Source organism: Halichoerus grypus, chromosome 13 (assembly GCF_964656455.1).
Source record: "Halichoerus grypus chromosome 13, mHalGry1.hap1.1, whole genome shotgun sequence".
Lineage (NCBI taxonomy): Eukaryota > Metazoa > Chordata > Mammalia > Carnivora > Phocidae > Halichoerus > Halichoerus grypus.
In genome coordinates this window covers 13,643,449-13,663,734 of record NC_135724.1, presented here as the reverse complement: position 1 = coordinate 13,663,734, position 20,286 = coordinate 13,643,449, and the positions used below count along the sequence as shown (strand labels likewise).

At 41.5% G+C, this 20,286-nt stretch overlaps 1 protein-coding gene and 1 pseudogene across 1 annotated transcript in view; both read left to right on the top strand.

Moving 5' to 3' along the window:
- PHLPP1 (PH domain and leucine rich repeat protein phosphatase 1) overlaps positions 1-20,286 on the top strand; it is a 217,184-nt gene continuing 196,898 nt past the window's right edge. Inside the window, exon 1 of the mRNA XM_036081813.2 lies at positions 1-1,775. Within this exon, the coding sequence (XP_035937706.2) occupies positions 239-1,775 (1,537 nt within the window). The 5' untranslated portion in view covers positions 1-238. The remainder of the gene's footprint in view (positions 1,776-20,286) is intronic.
- On the top strand, positions 17,585-19,462 carry LOC144379860 (actin-related protein 2/3 complex subunit 3-like; annotated as a pseudogene).

Sequence of the window (20,286 nt, the reverse complement as noted above, 5' to 3'; positions counted from 1 at the left end):
AGGGCGTGTGTAGGGGGGGCGGTGGCGGCGAGGCGGGCGGGCGCGCGGGATGGAACACCGAGACACCGACGGAATGCTCCGAATTGCCACATAATCCCCTGGAACGGCCGCGCCGAACGCCATTGGCTTCTCCCTTCTCCCCGCGCTGCCGCCGCCGCCGTCTCCCACCTTCGCCTCACCGCCTCCCTCTCCTCCCGCTGCCTCCGGAGCTGGGGGGGAAGCGCGAAGCCCCACTGCAATGGAGCCCGCCGCCGCGGCTACGGCGCAGCGACTCCCAGAGACCAGCAGGGAGGACCGAGCTCCGGCTCCGGCGGCGGTGGCGGCGGCGGCTCTGGCGGCAGCGGCCGGGGGCGGCCGGAGCCTGGAGCCCGCGCTGACCCCGGCGGCCCCGACCGGCGGGGCGCGGGAAGAGGCCCCCGGCGAGGCGCAGCCGGGGCCGCTGCCGGGCCGGGCGGGAGGCGCGGGTCGCCGGCGGCGGCGCGGGGCGCCCCAGCCCACCGCCGGCGGGGCTGCCCCGGTGCCCGGGGCCGGCAGCGGCGCCAACTCCCTCCTGCTGAGGAGAGGGCGGCTGAAAAGGAATCTGTCCGCGGCCGCCGCCGCCTCATCGTGCTCGTCCTCTTCCTCGTCGTCGTCGTCGTCCGCGGCTGCTGCCGCCTCGCACTGCCCCGGCGCCGCTGGCCTCTCTGCCTCCTGTTCGGCCTCCGCGTCGCTGTGCACCCGGAGCCTGGACAGGAAGACGCTGCTCCTGAAGCACCGGCAGATGCTGCAGCTGCAGCCGTCGGACCGGGACTGGGTGAGGCACCAGCTCCAGCGGGGCTGCGTGCACGTCTTCGACCGCCACCTGGCCTCGACCTACCTGCGCCCGGTGCTCTGCACGCTGGACACCACGGCCGGCGAGGTGGCCGCACGCCTCCTGCAAGTGGGCCACAAAGGCAGCGGTGTGGTGAAGGTGCTAGGCAAGGGCCCGGGCCCCGCGACCGACACGCAGCGGCCCCCCGACGTCGGCCCCCGGCTCGCGCCTGCGGAACCCCGGGACTTGGGGCCGCCGCCCGGGAGGAGCGGGCTGGCTGCCGTCGGGGGCCCGCGGCGCGCGCCTCCCGCGGACCTGCAGCTGTCGGGCGGCCCGGGCGGGTGGGCGCGCCGCGCCTCCCGCGCCAGCCCCGCGCCGTCAGACTCCAGCCCGGGTGAGCCGGGCGCCCCGCAGCCCCCGGACGGCGCAGCCGCCGGCCCGGCCTCCGACACCGAGAGCTTCAGCCTGAGCCCCAGCGCCGAGAGCGTGTCCGACCGGCTGGACCCCTACAGCTGCGGCAGCGGCTCCTCTTCGTCGTCCGAGGAGCTCGAGGCTGACCCGGCCCCGGCCCCGGGCCAGCCCCGCCTGCCCGGCCGCTCCGCGCCATCCCGGCCCGGGGCGGGCGCCCGGCCGCCTTCCCCGACGGCCTCCCCGCCTCTGCTGCAGCCGAAAGACCCGAGGGGCGTTGACTGCCCGGGAGGGGCCGCCCGCGACCGGCCTCGGGAGGAAAAGGCGGCTGCAGCTGCGGCCGTTGGCCGCCCCCAGTCGACCCCGGGTGGGAACGGGGCGGCCCCGGAGAAAGCGCCTCCGCCGCCCACCCTGTACGTGCAGCTCCACGGAGAGACCACCCGGCGCCTGGAGGCAGACGAGAAGCCATTGCAGATCCAGAATGACTACCTCTTCCAACTGGGATTTGGGGAGTTGTGGAGGGTGCAGGAGGAAGGCATGGACTCGGAGATTGGCTGCCTCATCCGCTTCTATGCAGGTAAGGAGTTCACCTGTATTGTGACGTGTGGGGTGTAAAACTTTAGGTCCGGAGGAATGAGTACAGTCGGCCGTCTGTCCAGACCAAGAGTACCTGTACGTCCTCGGGAGTGTTTGTTACTTCTTTACAGCTTTCACCTCCCCTCTGTGTAATACTAAGTGGAGCAATTTAAAAATCCGCGAGTTGCTGTCAGTCTTGAGGGCCCAGAGGTGGGGAAGCGCTGTTGGAAGAGGTGGCAGAGCCCCCAGGAAACACGGGTAGCAGCTACTTCTGAAAGAGGCAGTAGTGCTTTTAACAACGAGGGGACTTTCTTCAGGCCTCGCCTCGAGGGCAGGCTGGGTTTGAGGCAGTTTGGGATTTCAGGTAAACCATCTCGTGCACATCATACAGACAGAGGGAAATGACCAACAGACATGCTCCAGGTCACTCCTTGTGCATTTGTCCACAGTTGGCCATTCCTGCGTGACCCCCAGGAGCTCCTTTCTTGTCACTTGGGGCGCTCGTTCAGCTGTCATGCTCATTTGCCCACTGAGTCCTCGCTAACAGATGGGACCCTTCTTAGTGGTACTTTTTTCCAGAGCTTTTTTTTTTTTTGCTTTATTTCAATTTCATCTGCAAGTTTGATTCTTGCACCAAAAGTGATGTCTATTTCTCATTTCTTACTTCCAGCCTCTATAACCCGGTCTGACCATTGCAGTGTGACTTGAAATAGGGATCACAATAAGACTTGAAGTGGTTACCATTTCTTGAGATGGGATCTAAAATCCTCCTCGTTCTTTTTTTCGGTTCTAGATGAAAACTTTAATTTTTCTATTTTTTCCCAGCTTTTTGAGATAGGATTGATGTATTAGATCTAATTCTTGACCAGGAGTGACTAATGTTTCGCTCTTGATTAAAGACTTGGTGGGTGCTAAATTAGGGAGCTATAGATCCTGGTTGTTATATTGGAGCCTTATATTTGTGTGCATCTTTTTCTGGTTTAAATAATTATGTTCTTAATGATAAATTTTATTTAAAGCAAAGTTAGCATAACAAAGTTAAATGAGGAGAGTTAAATCTGGTGCTGGTGGAAAAATTATCATACTTGTAACTTTATTAATCTGTTGCCATTCTTTCTAACTTAATGTTTTTGGTTCAACTTGTGTCTTAGTGGCAACTTAGTCAGTTTGAATGAAGAGATCTTTACTCCCACATTGAAATATGCAAGACCAGTAACATTCCTGGTGAGATGTTCTTTTAAGTTTCATTGAAGTTTTTCTATAATTCAAGTGGATTTCTGATGGATTTTTGCCTTATAAAGAAAACCATGTGATAATACAATAGCATTTGCAGAATCTGAAGATAATATCTCAACTGGATGACATGGCTTTACAAGTTTATGACCTAGAAAATAGGTGGGGGTTTTTTTTTTTTGATTGTAGGAGGAGCAATATATCCTTTTCTCCTGGAACTCATGTATTTTGTAAAATACTGTTATTTTACAAAAGCATTAAATGGTAATCACACTTGGAATGAGAATATTAACGTGAGAATGATAAATGCTCTTATAACCAAACCAATTAAACTGAAATATATATAAAGCAAAGGATATGTAAACAGTATTGAACAAATTTTATATAGAAAGAGCTCTGTATCTCTTGTTTTCCTGATGTTGATTACAATAAATGTTAGTGGGAAAGGTTTCGGGTGTCCTAGTCATGAAATTTAAATCTTTGATTCCCTTGATTGCCTCTTCAAGTGTGTCTAAAATATTCTGAGTGACGTACAGTGTTTTTGTTGTTTTGTTTTTTAAAGCTTATCAATATAAAAGTGACAGATTTTCTTTCTGGTTGAATCTTAAATTTCTGGTGTGGTCATTTTACTCTCTTTGTTTTGCTTTTTATGAAAAGCCGTAATTATTATTTCTTTCTGAACTTACTTGCTTCATCTCTATGCACAGCATAAATACACACATGCCTCTGTGTACATACTTGTAAAAATAGCTAGTAAAATGGATGTCACACGCAGTATCCAACCTATTCGTGAATGTGAAGCCATTGTTCAGGTGTCCTAGAAGGAAGATGCTTGATTGTTATAGAAATGGCTAGTTTATTTTGTTTTTTTTACACAGAGTTGAGCCTATTTTAAACCCAAGGTAATATACAAAATGTCTGTTGATACTCATTTGCCATAGAACAAAGTTCAGCATATAGTGAATCCATTTGAACTTTTGCAAGAAAGTTTAGTTATTAAGGAACAAAAAGGCCTTGTCCTTAAGGTGGTCTTACTTGTTAGGGGAACACTGTGAGGACTTCACACAGTGAGGGTTTGTACCTGGCTGGAGGAGATTCCTAGAAATTCCCTCTGCAGAGGGATGTAGGATACCCAATGGGAGTGTTACATTTTGGTAGTAATTCTTTTCCTTAGGAAAAAGAGAATTAAGGTTTGTTTTAGAGGACACCCTTTAAGAGGTGTGCCACATTTGTTTTTATAATTTTACGTATAACTTAGTCTTTTGGTGCACATCTTTTTGTTTATATGTGTAGTTGGAGTTAAGGATAGATGAGGAAGTTGCCTTTGAAGCCATTTGAATACATTACTGTATTTAAATTGAGCTTATTATCTGCTATCTAGTTATCTAGTCAGCTGCTTTTTTTTTTTTTTTGAAACTTTTTTGTCCAGCAGAGAACTTTCATTCTTTTGAAGGTCACCTTTCAATGGAATTTCAGTATTTATAACTTGACTCAAGTTATTATTAAAAGTCTTTGAGAGGCATTTGCAGCCTTTGAATATTTAAATACTTATTTGGGTAAAGTAAAATGAAAGTCTTTAATGAACTATAAGGTGTTGGATGAAAGGTGCTATTTAATTACAGAGTTGTTAATGAAAACTTAGTTTGAAAATTGTTATTGTATCTTTCAAGCATTCTTTTAGCTGATTTAAAAAGACAAAATTTAAGTGGCTTTATATGAAATTACTGGTTTTAAGTATTTTAAGTACATTAGCATTTAATTTCCTTTTAAAATGAACCATCTTAAATTCTAATTGGAAGAGAGTAATTTTAGGTTAAAAAGTTTAAAAATTTATGTTGCTTGACATAAGTAATGGACTTCAAAAGATTAATGAGCTCTGTGTTTTGGATTCCCTGGGCAGTCTGAGTCATTGACCAAGGGCAGTATTAAACTATATGTTTTTTGACTCTTGTACCACCTTTTAGATTTAGTAGTCTAGCTAATTCAGTTCAAATTGTAATAGTGGGAAAGGATGTTGAGAGAATGGAGAGCACACCCACTGTGCCTGGTGAATCTTGGACAAGATATTTTTATGTGACTTATTGGGATTGCTCAGGAGAACAGTCTCCTAACCCCTCTCATATTTCTTCTCTTTTTCTCTTTTGGGAATGATCAAACCTTACATGGTTTCCTACATGGAAACCGAGAAGGGGTGGTTCAGCATTAAGCTGTAATATTGACCAGCAGGCTCTTATTACTATAATTACAGCAGTATTGAGTAACGTGGTATGAACATGTGACACCAGTGTGTGCTTGAACAGTCTTTTCAATTTTAAGAACAAAGGATTTAACTTTATTTTTGTTGTTTTATATTTACATTTTATATTTGTTGTTTTTGATGTAAAGTGCATGCTGTCTTTTCCTTCATAACTGTGGTTTGAGAACATTTATTAATATGTTGGATTTTATTATCTTCAAAAAATTTTAAAGGGCTTTCACATAAATTATCTCATTTGTCGTTTCAAAAACATTATTAGGGAGGAGTCGGTGTCAATCCTCTTTTCAGATGGAGAAACATGCACAGAGAGGTTTGCCTCTTGCTTGTGGTTTTTCAGTCCTTGGCAGAGCTGAGAATAGAGAGCTGGGATGTTCTGTTTTGCAATTCATATCACTTTCCATGAATCGATGCTGAATTTCATTTACACTTGATTTTTTCACTTGGTTAGAAGCATTCAGAAAATACGCTATTTTTGTTGGTAATGAGGTGATATTATCCTCCAGTCCAAAGTGGTATTCCTTGTGAAATGTTGATGGCCCTATTTTTTATCATGCTGCCTTTAAAAACCTAAAGTACCAAGCCTGGCAAATAAATAGGCAATACAGAAAGAGTACTGAAGTGTTGTAAATATTCTGGTTGCAATAGTCATACTTGCATTTAAGTTGTTAGGGAATGATGTTTACTTAATGACTTTTTTTTTTTTTTTTTGGACCATGCCTCATTTGTTAAACTGTAAATCTTCATTGGGTATAGAGAATTAACACTTCATCTGAAAAGTGGATAACTTTTCAGGGTGGAGGTGTGGCAATTCAGTTCCTTTAAAACATAGCCTTACTTGTAAAGTGTTGAAAATATACATCAGAAAAGTCTTGCTTAACTCTTTTATTTTAAAATAGAATTGTTGGTACTTTAGTGATTGTGCTTTATTGGTGTTACTATGCTATCGTTACAATTATTTTTATAATTCATACATTACAGAGAGCTAGAATTTCCCTGAATTTCATAGTTGTTTCTAAACTGTGTGTCTTTTGTGCTCAGTGAAATAATTGCAGGGAGAGGAAATGTGTAAGTTAGGTTTTCAAGTTTCTGGGTTCAGAGTTCTATCTTTTTGTTGTTATAAGATTGTTAAATCCACCACCTTAAATGATTGGTTATCCAGAGGTCATTATTATTTTTTAAAGTGTAAAGTGTTTTTGTTGTTTCTTATTCTTTCTTTTTAAAGCCCTGAATTTGATTTATTGGTAACATAACATTCATTGACATTCTTTATGATCCAAGCCTAGTGTAATACTTGGCATTTTAGTTTAAACATTTGTTGAATTGAATTTGTGGAATTTTGTTCAGCAGCTGGTGGAGTATGCCCTGATTCTTCAGCCTTCCATCCTGTTTGGGTCCCCAGGGATGTGTTAAACACACATACACTCGGAGGCGTTTCTCCCAGGGCAGGAGATTTTAGATGTGCCACATACTACTAATATCTTCTGTTGCACATGAGTGAAGCTCTATGTGGGTTTTGAGAGAGCAGTTCTCTCTCAAAGTTTTCTTAGAGTTAACAGGTGTTTTTTTTCCCCCCTTCTTTTCAAAGGCATCTCTTACCTCAACTTTGAGATGAATTTAATGAGACATCTGTCAAATGAGGCATTTTAGATTTAATGATTTTGTTATGTGCCAGGATGGAACACAGTTCAGTCTATCTGGACAGGAGAAGGGTTTAATTGTATTGTGAGAGTCAGGAGATCCTGAAGCCACTCAGTAGAAAAGCTTTTCCTTTAAAAAAGATGCCTGACATTTTGAAAAAGAGAAGTTATCAAAATGTCTGGGAAAATGAAGCCTTAAAAAAAAAAATTCCCACTTTCTAAAACCCACTCCACCCCTTTAATCCCAGGCATCTGGTGTAACACTGGTAATGAGGGGTTTTGAATCTGGCCTCATGTCCCTGTGCTTCTAGGGCAAGCCCTTTTTTTATACTTATGTTCGGTTTTCTGAAGATAGTATAATTAAAACAAAAAAAGTGACCATGTGGATTCTTTAGACATATTAGGTATTTATAGCCTAAGTCTTTGTGACGGGTTGGGTTTTGATTTGTATGAAACTTCAACTCTAGGCTTTGGGAGATTTTGATAAATTTTAAACTCAGAGATCTGGAAGGAACAGACTTTAGTGATAGTCTAATTAAAAGACATTAGGATATTTGGTTAACTGTGAAATAGCAACTCTTCTAGGTTGCACAGTGTACCTTTGAGTCAAGCATAATGACAGTTACTACATTACTGAAGTGTCATGACACTTTGATTTAGAGGTGGAATGGTTTGGTTACATATTTTCTATATAATATATGCCCAGAATACCTTTTAGTATGTTTAATGAAACCAAGCATAACCTTCCCAGAACGCCAAGTTCTTGCTGAAATAATTTTTTCCCTGTTGTATTTTTACATTTGAGGTTGCTTTAGTACATTGTAAGATGTATATAATGATAAAGTGTCTTGTTCAGGTACAAGTCCAGGAGCTTCTGAGTTTGGAACCTAGAAGTTCTATTAGAAAAGGAGTGGAAAAGTCTATTTGTAGGTTGTACACGTTTTTATAAGTTTCTAAATGTCAATATTTTAGCAAAAGACAAAAAAAATTCAGAATTTTTGGCATATACTTTCCCAAATGAAGCTTGCTAAAATTAGTCTCATTTCCAGTTATATGAAAGCATTCAGTTGGAGACTGAACTAAATCTGAAATAATTTTGTTTTAGACCATTTTAATAAGGAGGGAAAAATCTGATTAGAAATTTGAGGTTTGAGAGGATTTGAATTGGTTGATTTTTCTTTTTAGCTTTTTTTCTTTTGCATTCTTTTCAAGCCGGAAGAGTTTTGTATTTGTTGCTGCCTATTTCTACTGACGCCTACATCTGGTGAAAAGAAGTTAGAGAATGAATCTTGTCATATAGCTGCCTTATATGTTAGAATATTTGGGCTTTCTTTTAAACTATGAGGCATGTTTTTAAATACAGTGAAAGTATGATCTCTGCTTTTTTCCTTACCTATTCAATAATTATCTGGATTTTACAATCAGTTCACTCCTGACACATGGTCCAAAGAGTGAAAATTTATGCATAGAACCAGTTTATTTTTTTACCTTGTCATTTATGAGAAATTTATTCCTAAGGAATTCTGTCTTTGTTCCCTTCCATATATTTTGAGAGCTTGTCTGGCTGTGTCTTAGTCCTGTATGGGTGCTACCTTACGGTTTTTGAGTTTCTCTGATGTGTCCTGGGGTCAGGTGAGAGTAACCTTGGTTGGTGTTTTGTATGTTTGTTTGTTTTGTTTTGTTTTTCAGAATAACTTTGGGGAAAAAATTACATGGTTTTATTTCACACTTTGAGGAAAAATGGTGTGTAGTTTAAGGAAATTAGTCTGAAAGCTGGGAAACTTGGCATGAGTTTGGGCGTTCATTTTAATCTATCCTGGGCGTTGCTTTCCTGGTCAGTAAACTGATGAGCTTGGAGAGGAGTAAGTCTAAGATCGCTTTGAACTCTTAACATTCTGGGGCTCCATGAGAACCTTTCCTTCCCATTAGAAAGACTAAAAGTTGTAGTTGTTTTAAGTTTTGTAAGACCCGTCTATGGGTTTAAAAGAGTCAAATCCCCTGCATTTTCTCAGGGAGAAAGGAATGGACTTGGCCTTCATATATGCAAGATAGCCTGAGGTTGACAACCAGAGTAGATCAGCTTTTTGGTATAGATTCAGACTGATGAGAGTATAGGTAATGTTTGATTCACTCTCTGCCAGCCCTACTTCTCAATGTAGACCTCAGTGTGCTAGAGACGAATTTAAAGAAATATATCCTTTTTAAAGTTAGAGTTTTTTCTTAAGTTGACGTATAAAGCAAGATCCTTTCAGAATTTGGTTTATCAAGTTTACTTTAATGGTAAAGTATTGGAGGTATTCAAATATGCAAAACTTCCTAGTTCTTTAGTTTTAATTCTTGATGAGCTGTGTGCCTATCTCCTGGTGCCTAGAGTCTCAGGAGAAAAAGCACTTAAAGAAAATGAAATTTTTGTATTGTTAATTTGATTAAATGATAGAATTAAGGATCCCACAGAGATCCCAACATCTGTATTTTTATAGATGAGGAAAGCAAACCTATAGAGGTTAAGTATCTGGTCTAAGATCATTGATCAAGTCAGTCTCCGAATTAGGAGTAGCACCCATGATTTGGATTATCTGTCCATTGTTCTTTTTTTCACCACACTGTGAACTTAGAAACTTAATTTTGGATCCTCCTTATATTTCATATTCAGAATGAAAGTTTAAAAAAAATGGAGTGTACGTCACACATTTGGTGGTTTCTCTGTGATTTCAAGATGTTTCCAGTTTCATTTCATTCTAATCAGTGCTTTTGGGAGGTTGCATATCGCGGACAGTTATAAGGAGGGGCTTCTGATGGAACAGTTGGGTATCTTAATTGCATAGAGGGAAATTAGATTTCATCAGTGATGTTACCCTTTGGGGGATTTAATGATAGAACTTTAAAATTGACAGACGGTTGGCTGAGAGGAGTTGCAGTACTAGAAAATCAGAAAAACCAATGGTGATTCATCTAGTACTTTGAACTTGAAATTGTTAGAATGGAAATGTAAAAAGAAATCATTGACTTTTAAAAAATATTTGGGAGAAACATTTAAAAATAGATTTTGAAAAAAATTCTCAAACATGTTCATTAAAAAGATTCAGTATTCATTATATTCTTTATTTCAGTTTTTTAAAAAGATGTCTTCTCGGGCGCCTGGGTGGCTCAGTTGGTTAAGCGACTGCCTTCGGCTCAGGTCATGATCCTGGAGTCCCGGGATCGAGTCCCGCATCGGGCTCCCTGCTCGGCAGGGAGTCTGCTTCTCCCTCTGACCCTCCTCCCTCTCATATGCTCTCTCTCTCTCTCATTCTCGCTCTCTCAAATAAATAAATAAAAAAAAATCTTTAAAAAAAAAAAAAAAAAGATGTCTTCTCACGATGAGATGCACATAGCTTACTTACGCACACATGCACAGTTCTACTTTTGTGTAACATAAAAAAATAAAAAAAACTGGCTTCAGTAATCTTTGGGCTTTTGTTGTTTGTTGGCTTTGGAAGTCTTTTATCATGAAATCTGCTACTGTTTTGAATATCTCCTCTCTCTCCCTAAAAGAGAGGTAGAAGCGGGGAGAGCGAGAGAGAAAAAGAAATTTCTGCCCCTTTAGCAAAAAGGCAGTTTGTGAATATTTTTAGGGGTGTGAGAGAGATTCCCTTCTATATTAGGCTCTGTTTTAATTTAGTCATTTACCTTAAGCAAAAGTTTTAGCTTTCCTTATAGGGAAGTTAATCTACTGAGTCAATTAATTCCTCAAAGATGACTGCTCATTTTTAATATGAGGAAGGGAACTTTTTAAAGTACAGAAGTACAGAAGGGTAAAAATACATTGTATCTGACATGCAGAATATGTACTCCAGATGCTGAAACAGGGGAGAAATTTCTCTTGATGGTCTCTTGGAGAGGTGGTATGGCTGGGGGCAGCTGAAATTCAGTTGTATGTAATAAGGATCCCTCCTTATGGGAAGAAGTAAACACTGCTATAATTGAAGGACACTTGTTCTCTTACACACACCCCACACGTGTTCTCCATTGAGTGTTAAGGCAGGATGTTAATGGGAGGTGGTAGTCCTATTTATGGATGGGACGGGAAGGAGTGGGGTAGGGTAAGTAGTCTTGGGAGAAAAAAATCTTGATTTAAAAAAAAATTGCAGTTCTTAATTACGTGGAGCATTTTTTTTCCACATCTTAATTGGTAACTTATTGTGAATGGCCTATTCATATCTATTCATATCACTTGCTCTTTTTTTTTTTGATATTTGGCTTTTTCCTACTGGTTTATAGATTTGTTTTAGGGGTATATTTAGGGAAACTAGCTTTATTTTGTAAGTCACTATTTTCTTTATCCATTACACATTTATGTCAAGACTCCCTATCTGAGGTTTAAAAAATGAAATTTCCTGTATTTTCCTGTGGTATCTTATAGTTTTATTTTTTATGCCGAAAATTTTAATCTATTGTTTAAGAAACGTAGGAAGTAGGAAAGAACAAATTGTGTTAATACTTTTTATTGGATAATTGAGTTATTTCTTCACTGATATAAAATGCCACTTTCCTTAGTTTGTCTTTTTTTTTTAACTGATAAGAGATTAAAATCTATGATATAGAATAATATGGGTTTAGTAGCTATTTTGAATTTGTTCAGGAAAATAGGGAGAAAGGGAAGGATCTTTATCTGCTTTCCACTACGTTTCTTTTTTGCTCCCTAATTTCTTAATAGCAGTCTGTGACCATTACTTTTAGGATGGCAACTCATGTACTTCTGGAATATGGATGTATCACCATTCTCTTTTCCTGTGGATGCTTTGTCATCCTGAAGTAGCTAGGGTGGGCATGGGGTTAGCTGGAGTATAAAATGCTGATATGTATATGTATATATACACACACATATATGTATATATATATGTTGCATTAGGCATCATTTAGCTGCTTATTTATGCTGAAGAGATTCCTTTTTTCTCCTTCTAAAGAATTTCTGGGGACAACTCTGAAGGTCACCATGAAGCACACATGATTTATCTTTTGAATATAGAAAAATGAAGACTAACATGCCTGTCAAGATAGTAATAACTCTGTCAGTAGTGTTTTGAAGTTTTCTTAGTTGACCTGAGAAGGGGTTTCTGTGTGTAGCCATGAATTGAGATGACAAGAATATAATGCAAAATAACTCTGAGATAGCTGAAAATTGTGAAATGGGACCAGTGTGCTAATGGTACTCATGGTGCTTTAGTGCTATAGGTAAATGAACTCCCAGAAGAGATGAAGTAGTTCTAGTGGGGGTATGGGAAGTATAGAGTCATAGATGTCAAACTAGAAAAGTCAGGTTGGAACATCTGCCACCTTTGGTAGGCAGAACTAGTGACCAGTTCTTAGGTATGTGACCACAAGACAAAAATTGTACTACTGTTGCATTTCATGGCCTTATTAGACCCTCTTTGGTAGAGAACTGGGATTCTCTTCTGTAGGCTTTTAATTGTATTTGCCTAAGTTCCAAATTATCTTAGCTGGAATAGATTCTAGACTTGAATCCATTAACACTTACAGGGAAAATCTCCACACCCATTGCCCTAAAATACTAAAAGAAATAAAGTTGCAGTTGCCAGATTTATTTAGGTGTTTACAAGTATCATTTCTTCCACAATGACAAACTAGATGGCATTTTTTTTAATTAGAAGAAACAAGTGCAAAAACTCCCTATATATAATGTTCAAGAAATTGAGTAATATTTTGTTATTTAGCAAACATTTATATCACCCTTACTACATGCTAGGCAGTGTTTTAAGTGCTTTATATATATTAGCTAATTTGAGCCTCATAACAACCCTGTGAGGTAGACCATATTATTACCCTAGTATTACAGTTGGAGGGAGTGAGTTCCAGAGCAGTATAGTAACTCATCTGGATTTGTACAGTGAGTAAGGCACAGACAGAACTCAGGTCCAGGCATCTGACACCACAGTCAACTAGTCAGTATCCACCTTCTTTTGCTGAATGTGGAGAACTTATCTCTAATAACCTTCTGGAGCCAGTTTGGGCATATCAGCATTTGGGAAGCATAGATTTTGAAGTAGTTAAGGCATGGACTTGAGTTCTCTATCTGCCACTGCCCCTGGAGCTCTATTTGCTTCTTTCCTTCTTCTTCTTTTTTTTTTTTTTAAGATTTATTATTTTAAGATTTTATTTATTTATTGGAGAAAGAGAGCAAGTGAATTCGAGCAGGGGCGGGGGTGAGGAGGGGCAGAGGGAGAAGCAGACTCTCCGCTGAGCAGGGAACCCCATATGGGGCTCAATCCCAGGACCCCGGGATCATGACCTGAGCCGAAGGCAGACGCTTAATCGACTGAGCCACCCAGGCGCCCCAAGATTTATTTACTTATTTGAGAGAGAGAGAGGGAGGGGCAGACGGAGAGAGAGAATCCCAAGCTGACTCCCTGCCCAGCGCAGAGCCTGACTCTGGGCTCGAGATCACGACCCCAGCTGAAACCAAGAGTCAGACCGTCCACCAGCTGAGCCACCCAGGCGCCCCTCCTTCTCTGTTGAAAGAGTTCATGCTTTTGTGTTCTACAGGATTGTTGAGAAGATCACATGAAATGTGTGAAAGTGCCTGGCACAGTCGTACTGGTTGTTAGAAACCAAGTCCTGGGCTTAGGGTGGAAAGAGCATTCATTGATGGAGGACCCGGACACCTAGACTTGACCGTGGGCTTCGTTACTTGATGTGAGACCTCGAATGAGCCTCTGAACCTCCTTAAGCTCATGAGAGAGAAGGAGAGAAGTGATAAAATAAATCTGTCTCAAAGAACTTTGGGAGGTTCAGATTTGATGATATATGTGGAAATGCTTTGTAAACTGTGAGATGTTACACAAATGTAGTGTGGTTTTATTATTCTTAGCATCAGTAAATTGCCACAAATGTTAGAGTTAATTAGGGCTCGTTAAGGAAGATGGGATATATAGTTGCTCAGTGATTGGCAGACAGTATACTTTCATCTGTCCATCCATCAGTTATTGTATCTATTATGTCAAAGGTGCTTTTGATTCAGAGATGACTAATTTGAATTTTCTAGGATCCCTTGACATACTTATAATTTTGAGGGCATGTTTGTGGAAAAAAACAGGCAAGCCATCATTTTTATACCAAGGTGAAAAGTGTCCCAGTAGAGGCAGGGTTCATAGATGGCTGTCGTAGCAATGTTGTGAATCCCCAGGAGGCCCCGGAGCCAAGGCTTGAGGGACCAGAAGGAGTAGACTATTGCCTTAATTCTGGGACCCTGAATTGTTTGGGGAGCAACCATAAATTACTAGTTCAAATCCAGTCAGACCCAGTTTAGGAGTAGCAATTCCAGCTCCATCCTTTAAGATTTATGTATTTCCTTCTATCTAGGCATCTAGGCCTTTTTATCCACTTGAATCATTTGGGCTCCATGTGGTATCGCAGCTTGTAAGGGTCTAAATTCTGGATTAAGCAATTATTAATTTTGCTTTTTTTAAAGATATTTATTCATTTGAGAGAGCACGAGTGGAGGGGAGAGGGAGAAGCAGGCTCCGCACTGAGCAGGGAGCCCAACACAGGGCTCAACCCCAGAACCCCGAGATCACGACCTGAGCCAAAGGCAGATGCTTAACCATCTGAGCCACCCAGGCGCCCCTAATTTTGCTTTCTTGAAAAGAAAATGCAAATGTGTGCATGCTCCATGTTGCCCTGAAGCCTGGTGCCAGGGTCCTGCCATACATTTGAAAGACATTCTCTTATTTCTTTTTATAAGGCCTATGAGGGTTTTTCATTCCTCAGATTTATGAGAGTTATGGGAAATGTGTTTATCTTCTGGAGGCAGTTAATTTCTTTTAATTTAGTTACATATGGGGGCACCTGGGTGGCTCAGTCGTTAAGCGTCTGCCTTCGGCTCAGGTCATGATCCCGGGGTCCTGGGATCGAGCCCCGCATTGGGCTCCCTGCTCCGCGGGAAGCCTGCTTCTCCCTCTCCCACTCCCCCTGCTTGTGTTCCCTCTCTCGCTGTGTCTCTCTCTGTCAAATAAATACATAAAATCTTTAAAAAAATAATTCAGTGACATGTAGACTGCAGTAATGTAAAATTTGGATGATGATGAGTTGGTCATAATCTGGAAATTTTATTTTTAACTGTGCTCATCTAGTGTTTGAATCTTCACTGATGAAGACTTCTTGTTGGGCCAGGAGGAGACACAGTTCTTGAGTGTTCATTTAAACAAAAGCAACATACTAGCTTTTTAATCCATGGCTGGAAAACTTGTACTACACATATGGCAAGTTAAATCTTTACTAATGGCCTGTTATAAATTTTGTTTTGTTTTTGTTTTAAATAGGAGGCAAATGTCTCTGTGAAACATTGTCTTGTGTAGTAATGTGAATGGCAACACTGGAAAAAAGATCTTCATTTTACTTTTTTGTTTTGTTTTTAAATTATGACAAACAGCATGGTAAAAAGAAAAGTTATTCAGATCCTGTCTGATTAAAATAAATTGATTTATATTTCTAATTCAAATGAAAATGCTTCTCCTTCATACTCATCAACATTGAGGTTAATCACTTGCCAATGTGTGTTTTCCACTGTTATTAGCACCGTTTTGCCCTCTGTGACTAATTTTTACAGAGACTTAAGTTAACTCATTAGAGTTATATCAACACTCGACAAGCTGATTTTATGGGGGATAGTAACAGAAATGTTAGCATCAGTGTAATCATATAGAGAGTAGTTATTGGTCCTTGTGATTTTAAAGCAGACACTCCAAATCCCTTGCTCTGTAACCAAGTTGTAAGAGTGATTGGTGTTTTTAACCACAATCTGAATGGTATTGTCTCATTAATAAATACATGATGACAGAAGTTCTGTAAACAGATATGTTGGAACTACTTAAGAGGATAATGTCATTCTGAAGATACCACATAAAAGTCCATTTCTGAAACTAGGGCTTGTTTTGTAGTTAATACAGTCAGAATGCTTGTTTTATATCCTGAATCAGCTTGCAGCTGCTAATAGAGAATTGGGAGCTGTCATTGCTTCCTGCTTCTGGACATGTGTGTCACATCTCCCACCTTCACCCCCTCCCCACAACCAAGCAATAAAACAAAAATGGTTGACAGCCCTCTTGGTTCTAAGAAACTGGCAGATTAACCCCAGTGGCTTCAACCTCCAAATAATACTGATGGATAAAGGAAAGTTGTGTGTTCATTTATCTTTAAGGTACCATCATAAGCACAACTATGCTTATCCCTTTGCACAGTGTCTTCTTTATCTTTTAGAAACATTTGTGATACTGGAGTAGGATCAACCTGAGTTGTCTGTGGATAGTTACTAAATCAGATTCTGGTGAATGTGATAATTGAAGAAATACCTGCTAGGTTATAGCTTTTCTAGGCTCCACAGGTATAAAATGGGTGACAACTGCGTGGATATGTGAGGGGGAGGGCATAGAATCTGAGCACTGGAAGGGACCAAGGGCATCTAGGCCAGTTTCCTACCTAGCACAGAAATCTGTGCTCGCCTGATTGATGGTCATCTGGCCTTTGCCTGTTGACTGCTTACTAGGTAAGCATTATTCCAGGATAATGTTGAGTGGAGCTTTGCTCCTTGAGATGTGATCTATGGAGTAGCATCATCAGCATCTCCCAGGAGCGTGTTAGAAATGTAGAATCTCAGGCCCCACCTCAGACTTAGAAGATTCTCAGGTTGATTCAGCTGCACAGTGCACTTTAAGAAGGGATGGCATTGGATGAATTGCGAGTGGGAGAGGTTAGAATTGAAGGAAAGAAATCATTCGGAGCTTGTGTGGCTTAGTGAGATACTGAGGGCCTAAATTAGAGCAGTGGAGGGAGAAAAGGAGACCTGTGAAGATGTTATCCTAGGACTCAGTAGCTAATTGGCCATTTTGATGAAAGAAGCTCAAAGATGACACGTGTGCAGCTTGAGTGATGAGAGAATTGTGGGTCAGTTCATGAAAGTAGTTCATATCACTAGTTCAGTAAAGTTGAAGGAGCAGGTGCTAGAGTTAGGGGTTGGTGATATGAGAATGAATGAAGGTGTATCTTCTATTCTTAATATTTACAAATATTTATCAGTTGAGGACTGATTTTGCAGAGGATGAACGTGAATGGTGTAGTACATGTTAAACTGACTAAAGCCATCCGTTTAGCTGGTAAATGCACCTGGCTCACCATCCAGCTTCCAGAGCTCAGTGGAGCTCTGTTGCCTTCTGCTTATAGTACGTGCAGTAACTCTCAGGAAGGTGATATAAACATTATTTACTTGGTTTCCTTATGACTCATTTTTTTCGCATTTAAAATAAATGCTAGTGCTGGCTATGGCTATGGACAAAAGTGGAGAGGTCTAAAAATAATGTTTATATTAAATTTATGAAGCTCTCAGGATGAATGCCTTTTGAATGTCGAGGCTTTCCTATCTGGGGTGTGTGTGTGTGTGTGTGTGTGTGTGTGTGTGTGTGTGTGTGTGTAAATTACATAAACAATTATAATAAAACTTGAAATACCTTAATGAAGGCATTTACAGAGGGCTCAGGGAACGCGGAAACCCGATAAAGCAGCTCTCCCTAGAAATGGAATGCCTTGGAAAAGCTCCATGGGAAGGATTCCCTTTGTGAATGAGGGGCTAGAACTGCATGACAAGGGTGGGGCAGGAAAAGCACGAATGAAAGGGCACCATGTAGGTAGGAAATGGTGGGTAGCTCCAATGGTGAAGTGTTAGGTGATGAGTTTAAAGTGGTTGGAGGTGAAATGGAAAAGGAGGTTGGGGCCAGATGATGAAAGGCCTCACATGCTAAGGACTTGACTTGATAAGCAGTGGGAGCTACTGAGCATTTTAAGTATGTGGGGGTGACATGGTTAGGTTTGTATTCTAGGGTGTTAACTGGTAGCCAGCTGGAGGATGGATGGGAGAGGAGTGGCTAGAGACTTGGTTACTGCCTTAGCGCTGTCTTTCATTAACATTTGAAAGCACTCTGTTAGGAGCTGGAGATCCAAAGAAAGAATTGCCTCAAGGAGTTCAGCCTAGTAGGGAGAAAGAAAGAATTGCAATACAGAGTGTGTCGCTTTTGAGGTTTGTACAATGTGGTTGTGATACCAAATAGGAAACTAATCAGGTCTCTGCAGTTGGGGTGGGTGGAAGATTATTTTGAATACTGGAAAGAGTAGACTAGGAATAGGAGTGGATGGGATAGGGCATTCCTGGTATGGGGACCAAGGTGCTACCTGAGCACTAGATGAGAAAGATCTGGACTAGGTTAGTGCAGATGAAGAACTTCAGAATGGGAATTGTTGTTGCTTAGAGTGTAGAATTCTTGGGTCTTATTGAATGATTATATGTTGGTGGGGGGGAAGGAGTAGTTCAGGATTTATTATTCATTCTGGCACTAATTTGAGTATGTCTTCCAGGTCAGGAAGGTGTGTCACTATATCCCATGTCAGGGATACAGTGTGCATAAGACTGACAGGGTTTGTGTGTCAGGATGACTTGGAGGTTTCTGGTTTGATTGACTGTAATCCCATCGCCCAACAGGCAGAATACAGGAGCAGGAATTGGCTTTGTGGGCGGGGGGGGGGGGGGTAGGTTGGTGGAAAGATGGCAATTTAGATTTTGGATGTGTTAAAGTTAAGGTGCCTGAAGGACATTCAAGTATTTCTGGAGGGAGCTCAAGGAGCATCTATGTTAGGCAGTCAGTGAAGTGTTTGGACTGAATGAAAGTGCTTGATTGAGTGGGTGGAGTGAGGACAGGCCGAGGGAGCAACTCTGAAGAATGCTTGTATTTAAAAAGTGGGAGTGCAGGCTGGGCCGTGGACGGGAAGCGCCACGCTTGAACCCCAGCCTCCTCATCTAGTTTGAAACCCGGGCGCCGCCAAGATACCGGCTTACCACTCTTCTCTCATGGACCCTGACATCAAACTCATTGGAAACATGGCACTGTTGCCTATCAGAAGTCAGTTCAAAGGACCTGTCCTTAGAGAGACAAAAGATACAGATATTGTGGATGAAGCCATCTGTTACTTCAAGGCCAATGTCTTCTTCAAAAACTATGAGATTAAGAATGAAGCTGATAGAACCTTGATATATATAACTCTCTACATTTCTGAGTGTCTCTTAAGAAACTCCAAAAGTGCAATTCCAAAAGCCAAGGTGAAAAAGAAATGTATATGCTGGGAATCACTAATTTTCCCGTTCCTGGAGAGCCTGGTTTTCCACTTAATGCAATTTATGCCAAACCTGCAAACAAACAGGAAGATGAGGTAATGAGGGCCTACTTGCAGCAGCTGAGACAAGAGACTGGACTGAGACTTTGTGAGAAAGTTTTTGACCCTCAGAATGATAAACCTAGCAAGTGGTGGACTTGCTTTGTGAAGAGACAGTTCATGAACAAGAGTCTTTCAGGGCCTAGACAGTGAAAGGAGCCTCGGCAGACACTTTCCACAGCCGTGGGCAGCATTTTACAGCAAGATGTACATAGTTATTTGCCTTTATTTGATAAAATTTTATACAGAAGAGAGAAGAGAGCATGCCTTCACTTGAAGAGCTCTTTATCAAGAATTTGGGTGGGGGAGGGAAGAATGAGTTGTTGAAGGGTGATTTGAAATGTTCTGCAGTATTAAGCTGGTGCTTAATAAGTAAGAATAAAGAAATTTCTAACAAAAAAAAAGTGGGAGTGGATTATGTTGAGTGAAAGAACAAAGAATAAAAGAGACCTACTGTACAACTGTATTTATATGAAGGTCGGTTAACAGGCAAAACTAATTTTTGGCAATATGTCATAATAGTTGTTACCTTTCGGGGGCATATTGATGGGCAGGGGCTTGAGCCATCTGCTGCTGATAATGTTCTTTGTGGTTTTCTGAGTTTTAGTTTCCTGGGTATAAACATTGAATGTAGCCTTATGGTTTGTGTGCTTTATTCGATATAAGTTAAGCCTCAGTAGAAAGAAGGGAAGTGGTCCTGAAGGAAAAGACTTGAACATCATTTCTATCCTGAAGGGAAAGAGAGAGCGGGAAAAGCTAAGGATGATGCATGAATGGAGAGGGAAAAATGAAAGAAAGTCCTGAAGGAAATAAGAGGGACGATATCATGAGCCCCCATGAAAGAGTTAGCTGTGTGTCTATAGAGGGCATCTATTTCTTTGAGGCTATTAGGAAGGATGGGTAAGGATAAAGATTTATTTGAGAGATAGTTCAGGAAGCTGGGCCTCAATTTTCTTAATGAATTGGAAGGTTAAGGAAAAACCAACTCTTGGTATTTATTGTAATATACTTTTCCTTGAGTGAATCACCCAACTAATCATAGTCTATGCCCTTTTGGGAATTTATGCCTGTGATTTCAACCTATGCTGACTTTTCTGTGGGGTGTTCCTTTCTTGGACTACTCTGAAGCACCT